This window comes from Boleophthalmus pectinirostris, unplaced genomic scaffold, assembly GCF_026225935.1.
Source record: "Boleophthalmus pectinirostris isolate CB_2022bp ecotype Guang Dong unplaced genomic scaffold, ASM2622593v1 HiC_scaffold_3, whole genome shotgun sequence".
NCBI classification, from domain to species: domain Eukaryota; kingdom Metazoa; phylum Chordata; class Actinopteri; order Gobiiformes; family Gobiidae; genus Boleophthalmus; species Boleophthalmus pectinirostris.
The window spans coordinates 28,608,132-28,618,522 of NW_026571299.1; the positions used below are offsets into that span (position 1 = coordinate 28,608,132).

The following is a 10,391-nucleotide window of genomic DNA, read 5'->3' on the forward strand; positions in this document are numbered from 1 at the left end:
TACAAGTATAGGTGTCCCCATTTCTGACAAATTTGATACCCATTGACAGTGAAGAGGAGAATATACATATTTGTTTAGCCAAACTACAGAAAACCGTGATTGAAAATGACCATAAGGCGAAAAAATGCATGATAGAAATCCCGCTGATTATGACAATGGACACTGTTACATGCTCTTTTCACAGTATTATTTATACCAACCCCCCCATCAGGGTATGTCCCAGTTTTGAATTTTGAAAATCTTGTCACCGTAGTGATGTCACTGCACAGTATCAATAAAAACAATATAATAAAGTGTAATAAACTAAACACTGCTGTCACTTGATGGTTCGACTCACAGACTTGGGCCTTGACATAGTCCATGTACTGCTGTGGGCTGAGGGCAGGCTGGCACAGGATGCTCTGAGGTTTGGCAGTGGAAGGGGGTCTGAGGAGAGGGTGCTGACAGGTACGTCCTGTGTGCACCGTCAGGACGTATCTGCAGGACTGAGGCTCATCCACACGAGCAATGAAGTCTCCTGAACCCTCCTCACAAATGAACTGAGCACAAGACAGAGAAGGGAAATGTCAAAGGGCTGTTCTGGTTTACAGTAATAACATGTTAAAGCAATCCCTAAATCAGTTACGAGAATTATTATTAGTGCTGTCATGCGATTAAAAAAAATGAGAGATTAATTAATTATGATCTGTAATTAATTAATCTAATTAATCTAATTTTAATCTCACCTAAAAATTGCTGAGAAAAGCCTTCAATTTGAGGTATTTTCATTTAAATTCATTATTACATTATTGTGGCAGATCAAAAGACTGATATAGAACAAAAAAAGTTACTTTATAAAGTCATTTATTGTTTAACAAATCTCCCCAAATTGGCTGTTGAGCCCAAGTCTCCATGAATAAGAAACTGTTTGCTGTAAAGTAGCAAAGACGAGGAAATCTGAACATAATAACTTTTGTCTACTTAAAGACAATAAAAAGTCCAGTCTTTCCTTAACCATATTACAAATATTATTGATAGATAAATGCTTTATATATGAGATCACTGGTTTTAGTCCTTGTTTTAGTCCTGGTTTAGACCTGCTTTAGTCCTACTTTAGTCCTAGTTTAGTCCTGGAATGGATTAATCCTGGTTTTAGTCCTGGTGTTAGTTCTGGTTTGGTCCTGGTTTAGTCCTGGTTTAGACCTGGTTTTAGTTCTGGTTTAAGTTCTGGTTTAAGCTCTGGTTTTAGTTCTGGTTTAGTCCTGGTTTTAGTTCTGGTTTTAGTTCTGGTTTTAGTTCTGGTTTTAGTTCTGGTTTTAGTTCTGGTTTAGTCCTGGTTTAGTCCTGGTTTAGTCCTGGTTTTAGTTGTGGTTTTAGTTCTGGTTTTAGTTCTGGTTTAGACCTGGTTTTAGTTCTGGTTTAGACCTGGCTTAGTCCTGGACTGGATTAGTCCTGGTTTTAGTCTTGGTGTTAGTTCTGGTTTAGAGGCGCACAGGAGGAAGCGCGGTTTACGCAGCTTACTCGAGAAAACACGATCCACACGCGGCGCACGGGAGCACGTCGGTGTCCGCGCAGTAACTACGGAAGGAAACGTGGTCCGCGCGTTCTCAGGTTAATGACGATGATGAAGGTGTATGTTTGTGTTTGTGTGTGTTTGTGTGCGTGTCCCCTCATGTGGCAGGTCACTATAGGACAGTAGTGCAGACATCATGAGTCTATGCAGGTTGTTTTCACCAGTGACGTTTAAGTTGTAGGCGATATTATATTAGTTATTTTCTTTTATATTTCACGTCGGGAGAATAATTTCCAAGACACGAATGTGTTTTTACCTGTGCGCTGCTGACTCTGTTCTACTGGCTCTACGACCTCGTCCACTGTGCGACTGACGCCGCCAACGTTAACATGACGTTTACTTTGCTCTTACTGCGTGCGTTTTGTGTGGGTTTCCGGCAATGAGTGGAATTACCGAAATAAAAAAATGTATAAATGTGTTTTTTGTGTGTGTGTTGTTGTCCCAACAACACATAAAAACAGGTTTTATAATAAAGCAACTCGCATACAAAAACACTAAAGTTAGAGATTAAAAATGAGATTAACGCGATTAAAAAACATAACGCGCTAAATATGACTGTAATTAATTAATCGCAATTAACGCGATAATTTGACACCCCTAATTATTATATCAACTTGTAGTTCAACCAATGACAAATGTAACAATATTTATCATGGGTACTCTTTCTTTGTACTAGTGGAAAACTATTTATTCAACCATCGACAGCTCAAATCTTATGACACTACAGAAACATAACAACTTAAATGACTCATTATAGATACAAACTCACTATTAAAATAAGTGTATTTACTGCAGCTAATGCTTTTTAACAATATTTAACAACATTTAGAATATTTATTATAGTTCAACACATGACAGATAGAACAATACATTTTGAAGGTTTATTGTGGGCACTAGTGTACTAGTAGTTTAAATCTTTGGTTAATTTTTTTGTACTACAGTGAGATATGAGCTGTAGAAGGTAACCAACTACTTGTTGCATTCTGTTATTCATTTATTGCAGCTTATATTTATTAACAATATTGTACATTTAGAATATTTTTTTGGGGATAATTCTGCTTTATGGTTTGATTTCAGTATTATTATTTATCATCTATATTTACTTCAGCAATATCACACTTTAAAATTTGTTATCGTGACCGGCTTGTATTAAGGAAATATATCTAATTTGTATCAGTGTTTTTGACAAATAGAGACAATTTTTCAAGTATATAAGTATCCCCTATTGTATAAAAATATTGCTTGTGCTACCATAGTCTCAGCATAAACCCGTGAGAAACACTAAAGTACAATTCATGTACATGTAGTAAGTAAGTACCGGTATAAAGATGTAACTAATTCTAGACCACTGTAAGTGACAATAGTACTGTTAAAATATCTTACTCTGACTTCTGCCTCTCTTGGAGTCCCATTGAGGTCACACTTGGAGCCGTTCACATAAGTTTGACTGTGGTACCGCTTCAGTCTGTGCTGCTTAGAAGCCTGGAAAAAAGATAAAATAATATAAAAAACAGATTTACCTTTTTGTCTTTCAACAACAATGTCTTTCAGATATTAAAAACAATCAGCCAGTAAAGTAAATTGGGTTAAGCGCATTGTAGGAATGACAGATCCATTTCATAGCTCTTTAAAGGGTTCTATATTACATGTATTATATGTTATAATCCCGTTACTTCATCAAAAACATACCTTTAGTTGAGTTGTATTTCATTCACACACATTAAAGCAATCCTTTATTATTTAGTCTGTCTACATCTCCTAAGCTCAAATTGCTCTCTTCCATCTTGTGATGTCATATAGTGGCAGTTTTTAAGTTAACAACTCCTTTTACCTTTTGTTAGGGAGAGATTAGTAGGGCTGAAATTATCCACATGATCCTAGTGAAGGTATATGGATCTTAAAAGCACAGTGGAGCACTTCCTGTTGTAGCTGCCGTCAGTGGCAGCTGTCATATATTTAAGTTCATGTTTTATAATAAATTATATTCCTATTGAGATATATAGTAGAATATTTTAAAAAGCAATATAGCGTAAATAAGTAAATTTTTTTCAGTAAATTTATGTTAATTCATTTCATTTTATTTTGGTTAATTTTCCTCTCTTCCAATTGCATATTTTTTCGAGGGGAAGTTTTTACGGCTGCACATCCTTAATTGAAAGACCCGCGAGGAGCTGCGCTCTGTCCTCGGAGCTAAAAGGACATTTTATTTTTAAGGTAAAAAGTTTCAAAGTACAAGACTTTATTCCCTTTGAGTGGATGTGGCCAATGAGGTACATTTGTGTTATTTTTATTGTGTAATTACTTCTGTTTTGTATCCGAGGGTTAATTTTAAGTTTCTTTTTATCTTTATATCATTCTGACGGCATGCGTCGACATTAAGGTTGATTTACATGTGAAGACATGTGAAAGACTGGAGTCAAATAAATGCTTGTTAAAAACAAAACAACTACTTTGAGCCTGGTTTGAACTCGAGGGGAGTAACACCTGTATTACCACATTACATCACAAGGTGGAGTGTTTTCTGTTTGAGAGAAGAACTGAAATGCAGGGTTTGCATGTGTAAAAGAAACAAAACTCCAGATATGTTTGTGATGAGGAAACAACATTATAACATAGATCAGAAAATAGCGTAATTGGTTATTACTACGTATCTATTGAAATATATGTTTTATTTTCTAGACCAGGAGTGACCCAGTGCCCATGGTAATATGAATGACTATAGTTAAGTGTATGTAACTGTTAATTATGGCCATCTTAAACATGTTTTTAAATCATTCTCCTCCCATCCCCCTCCATTTGTGAATCCTTTGATTGCCAATAAACAACTGTGCGCATGTTTGCTTTAATGTACTGCATGTGTTTTTTATTTATTTAATCATTAGTCTCAACAAATATTTAATAACTGGGAAGATTATGAACGTGCTTTTGTAAAAATTTTCTGCAATTAGGAGATGCATTGGGTAATTCAGTTGATACGTTGCAGCTAATGTCGTCAGTATTCCTGGTAGTATATAAGTGAAGGCTCTGTCCTGTCACTGCTCTGTTAGACTTTAAAGAAAGAAAGAACTGACTAAATAGAAACAACAACAGGTGAGCTGATATTGTACTGTTAAACAAGCCCCTCTCAAATAACATTACAATTACAAACTAGCATTAGCCAACAATTTTTCAGTAAGTCACCCTCCCGGTTTTTATTGAAAATCAAACAGGACCATGTATGGATCAAAGGCTCCTATGTTGTTTAAATATTTTTCTTTTCTCAAATTTTCAGATCTTAAACGTGTTTTTCTTTGTTTGCTAATGTGTGCACTGTGTCTCCATGGTAACAGCTGAACATTCCACCATGTACATACATGTAGATACCCCATAGTGTGATGTCACTGCAAAGTATCAATGGATAGTTTTTACCTTTGCGGTTTCATTGCTCCAGTCAAAATCAGACTCGTAGTAACCCAAGAAAAGTACATCGCCTTTGATTTCTGTGTCTAGTTAAATAAAGAGAATTGTTATTACTGTAGTATATATATAAATCGGTCTAAAATAAAGTATGTTCAAATACATTCTGAATCTCTTTACCTTCAAGGTGGTACTGTCTGATGTGTTTTCCATTACAGAACTCGTACGTCCACCAGTCCTTTGTCTACAGAGGCCACGAGAAAGATACAAATATAATCATATACATTTTCAGTTATTAAAATACAAGGTGACGTTATATTGTGGTTATTTGGTTATACTGAAGATGTGGGACAGAACACTGTAACAACAAGTAAATAACAAGTAATTTTGGAGCCAATGTCCCTAGAGCACACCGGAAAAAAAAACATTATGGACATTTATACCACACCCAAGAGATAGAGGTCAATAAAGTGTCTTGCTCAAGACTACTACAACAATGAATGTAACATCCGCAGCCCTCAAATTAGAGAATGATGAGCTCTATCCCCTAAACTATAGCCTTACTTCCACTGGTTTGCTTTGGAGTGGATCAGTACAGTCCTTTATTCTACCCTCTACATCTGAAATCTTAAATCGTTATTTGCAAAAAAAAAAAAAAGCAAAAATCTCCTCACTATTGTACACGATAAACACGATAAATATTAAGCCCCAAAATATATTGTTCCATCTTTCATATATTGAACAATAAGTCAATGTATAGTTCCTGGTGTGAAAGGCCTATACATGCAATTTTATTCTCTTTTTTTTATTCATTCTGCTCAAACAGTGAGAGCTACAGGACTACATTCATACCATACTCCTTACAACTCATCCTTATGTAACAAATAACCTCTCAATGTCCTGTCAATCATCATATCAACCTTGTATGGTTTTCTCCTTACGACCTCTTGCATATAGCTGAGAAATAGAAACATCCTGCTCCTATTTTCGATACAAAATTTGTTTTATGTACTTCCTGATGTACCTGATGTTGCCTGTGTGTTCTTTTTATTTTCTGTTTTGTTTTCATGCAATTTTTCTGTTATTGTGTTTTGAACCCCGTCAAAAATAAGATGTTACAGCTCAAGGATCTTCCCGTCTAAAAAAAATAAATATATTTTTTATTACTTTATTTGTATTTATTTTGTTCTAACTTGTACATACATTTATATAATTATGCCTTATTTGACACCAGTGTCTTACTATTTCTGCTACTTAGAATTTATATAATTTATTATTTATTATTTATTACTACCATTTATATTTTTTTGTCTTTCTTATTATATTAGATTGTGATGTGTGAGCTACTGTGTCCAAGTAATTTCCCTTGTGGATAAACAAAGTTTTTCTAAGTAAGTCTAATAAGTGTCAAAATGTTTTGTCCCACTTGTTGGAGCCCTAACCTTGACCAGACAGGGGGCCTCCTGCATGGGGCTGAGGAGCTGTGGGATGTCAGGGCCGCTGTAGCTCTGTGTCTCTGGCTCTGAGGCTGGGTCTTGATGGAATCGAACCGCCTGAGCAGGAAGACGACACTCGTACATCTGCTTAAACTTATTAGACACCATCATCACCTCCTCGGCCTTCGTCTACAGGGAAGAAACAACAAGGAGAAGAGCACTGAGTAATCCAAACCAACTTTATTTGTATAGCACATTTTACCAAGTTGACACAGAGTAGATACAGTATAAGTTAGCACATAAAAAATACAGCATTAAAAAATAGGGGTCTTAATGTGAGAAGGAGAGAGCGTTCCAAAGTTTGGAGCCACCCCAGGGTCAGCCCAGTTTTTGAGTCTCGTTTTTGGGATGACTAATTGGAGCTGGCCCTCAGACTGCATGAAGGAGTGTAGGGAACAATGAGGTCTGAGATGTACGTTGGTGCCAGTCCATGAAGTGCTTTAGAAACAATACAATTTTTAAATCAAATCTAAAATGAATGGGGAGCCAGAGCAATGAGGATAAAATAGGTCTGATCTGTTCTCGACAAGGTGTGCTGGTAAAAAGATCATAATCATTAGGGATGTAATAATACCCAAATCTCTCCATATTTTCACACATGCATCTCATGATACGATATTGATTGTGATATTTTGTGAATGCTAACAAAACTGTGAATATGCTACTTTTCTGTCATAATCAAAATAATTAAGATTTAAAAGTGTTAAGTAACAGTTTTTCCATCATGTAGATTGGACTGAAACAGAGAAAAGGATCATGACATATGTAGCTCTCCAGCTGCACCTTCACAATGTATTTAAGCAAAGAATCTTGTAATACAATATATATTGTGATGGCCCTCGATATTGTGAGTTTTGACACATACAATATCAAGATATTTCAGTTATGGTTACATCCCTTGTAATCATGCCACTATTATAAGAATACATACTTGAATTAGGGCTGTAGTCTAAAGACATATCCTGCCAATAAATTAGTCAACTAAAAAAGTATAAAAGCACTGATCCGAAATGTAATGAGTATTTACTGTTCCCGAAAGTCTCTTAATGTTTAAACTTTTATTTACTCAAAGCTCTCCTGTAGTTACTTGAGAGGTAAATAATTAGTCTTTTTAATTTTTACTCAAAGGAAATAAATGCTGTTTTCAGTCTGTCCTGGTATTAGGTTTCAACAGATACTTAAAGCCATAATATCAAAATCAGTTCCAGAACTGAAAGAGCTGAATCCATTGGTGTGAAAATATTTGGGTGAGAACAAAATAGAGATCTTGGGCCCCATCTTGCCTTCAATCTTAGTGCTAGTTAAATTGTGGGGCATGGAGCTCTAAACAAGAGGTGTGCCGTGCTTGAATATCAGGTGCAGTAGAGCAGACAGAAGGCGTGGTGTGCTGTGTTCAGCAAATTGCCAGAATCGTAAATATAAATACCAAGCCAGTTCACTGAAAAACAACGTGTAACATGCTCAAGGCTTCTTTTATTTGGAAATATATTAGGATGATAAATGCTTTACATTCATAACATGTTTGTGTGTCATGTTCTGAACAGATTGGTTCAGATATCATCACCATATATATACTTGTACCATCCCACTCCAGCCTCCAGCATCTGACCCAAACTGCACTCACAAGAATACACAAGAAAACTTGTGCATCCTATGTTTAATCTGACTTTTTACATGCAAATACCAAATTAACCCACTCACTAACTTCTCCTTTCTTTTCTATTATCCCATATAAATCCTTATAATCAGAATAAAATTAGTCAACTAATAAAATTTTTGATCGACTAAGACAACATTGACCGATTAATCAACTAAACGACTAAAAGCCTTTAGCCCAAAGATTTATAAGAGCTTATAATTGGTATCTTTGACAGTAAGCAAGTAGGCTACACATTATCAATGCAAATCATGGGAAAAATCTCTGGCTATGTTTGCACGCACATCAAAAATTTTATCATTATCTGATTTCTAGTGTTATTACGCTGTTGAAATGTCATGTAAACAGTTACATCTGACCCCTGTGCACAGATTATTATGCAAAAAGGGTAAGGTAATGTGACAAAGACAAAACTGAAAGACTGAAAACTGTTCAATCATGCAATGTACTTAATAGTCCAAATGCAAATCATTCTAAAAATCCATTGATTAACTGACACACGTGCTTTGATGATCAGATTTCTCACATGTAAACACAAACCAAAAAGATTATACTGGGCGGTAAATGTACCCACTGACTGGACTACTACTGACATCAGTATTATTTAATAATAAAATGTATGTGTTTTAAGGTATTTTAATTAAGAAATGCATTAGCAGTGAGAGTAATAGCAGATGTGTAGTGTGTACTGACAGCTGTCAGCAATAGTCTATTGTTTCATCTCGTGATTTGCATGACATAAAACCTTATTAGCTCAGTGTATTTTCTTGCCTTGCCAAAGATAAGAAAGATATGTTTATATAACTGTCAAAAATAATCCAAAACTTAACAAAGGATCCCATAGCTGCACAAAATACGTGACATAAGTCATATCTTTAGCTAAAATGGCTAATGTTTAGCTCCTTTTAGCCGTTACGCACCTGTCCCAAAATGACGGGATCGGGGAGAATTTGAATTCCATATTTCATCTCGTTTAGCTCTTCTAAATTCAAAAACCCCGTTGCACAAAGAGGGCATATTAGTAAAAAAGCGAACAGCCTTTTGGACCATAAGGAAGCAGCCATGTCTGACTCCGCTCACGACAAGACAGCAACAAAACAGTGGACGCATGACATGGGAGCCACTGATTGGTCCAGCTCAGTCGCGCCGTTCAGCAATTGGTCGATTTTTCTGTCAATCAAATGGTTTCCTGTGAATTTGGGCGTTCGTTTTAACAATTTAAACAAATCCGACGGGCGGAGCCATATCACTTCCTAATGAAAACGATCCTACACGAGAACTATCTATGTTTAGACGTGTATAAATTAAATGCACATGTTATGGGCAAAACCTCCCTTATTTGGCTGGATTAAAAAGGCGTGCTACAAGCTAATTTGATAACATATTTAGCGTATATAAGTGTGGGTTTCAGAATTTGTTAGATGCACGATATTCATTTAAATTTGTAAAATGTCCAAATGTTATATGAGGTTTACTAGAGCGTTTAAAGCTGTTTAATCGCATGTCAAAGATAGGTTGCTTAAAGTGAGAACCATGTTTAGGTTAAACTCAATCAGATTACAGTTAAAATTAAACTAAATAGACAATAGACTATTATCACGCTTCCGGGTTTTGTGGGCGGGGTTTATCTACTTTGTGAACTTCCACTTCCGGCGCAACAACAACAATGGCTCAAACGATGTCTAGATGTTACTGCTCTTTTTAAATTATGAAATAATCAGCAGGATCAATGCATATTCTTTGTAAATACTTTGTAATAGCTTTATAATTGGCAAAAGAAGTTACTGGGACCAGTTAAAGCTCCACAGCGGGAGCAGGACAAATGTATCAGACACAAAAAGGAGGAAAAAAGTCCGCTTCAAACAGGTGTTCTCGCTGTCTTTTTTATTTTCTTATAGCATCGTAAAGTCCATTGAAGTACGAAACATCACGGTGCTTTGAGAAAACAAAGCACCGAGAAAGCCTGGTTAAAGCCGACTTTTTTTTCCCTTTACGTGCTAGCAAAAGAGACACTCGTATGCCGACGTTAGCTGACTGAAACTGAGAGGCGAACGTTCTTCCTCTCAGAATACAAATGACATGGGGAATTTACTTAGCCTCATTTAAAAATTAATACTCTTGCTTTTGTTGGGTATGCTGGGTAAACGCCTTATATCCATACACCAAACTGACGTTAGCATAAGCTAACCCTCCTGTTCTAAAGCATAGGCAGAACCGCCATCCCGTATTGGAGGGTATTTGGCGTAAAGCTCTGTGCCATTAGAGCGCGCAGAGCTTTACGCACGCTGCT

At 36.1% G+C, this 10,391-nt stretch overlaps 1 protein-coding gene across 1 annotated transcript in view; it reads right to left on the minus strand.

Annotated features, from left to right (window-relative positions):
• os9 (OS9 endoplasmic reticulum lectin) overlaps positions 1 to 9,194 on the minus strand; it is a 31,265-nt gene extending 22,071 nt beyond the window's left edge. Inside the window, exons 1-6 of the mRNA XM_020933805.2 lie at positions 9,022 to 9,194; positions 6,391 to 6,573; positions 5,129 to 5,192; positions 4,961 to 5,037; positions 2,936 to 3,034; positions 338 to 539 (exon numbers count right to left, since the gene is read on the minus strand). Of these exons, the coding sequence (XP_020789464.2) occupies positions 338 to 539; positions 2,936 to 3,034; positions 4,961 to 5,037; positions 5,129 to 5,192; positions 6,391 to 6,573; positions 9,022 to 9,165 (769 nt within the window). The 5' untranslated portion in view covers positions 9,166 to 9,194. The remainder of the gene's footprint in view (positions 1 to 337; positions 540 to 2,935; positions 3,035 to 4,960; positions 5,038 to 5,128; positions 5,193 to 6,390; positions 6,574 to 9,021) is intronic.
• Between the last annotated feature and the right edge of the window lie 1,197 nt (positions 9,195 to 10,391).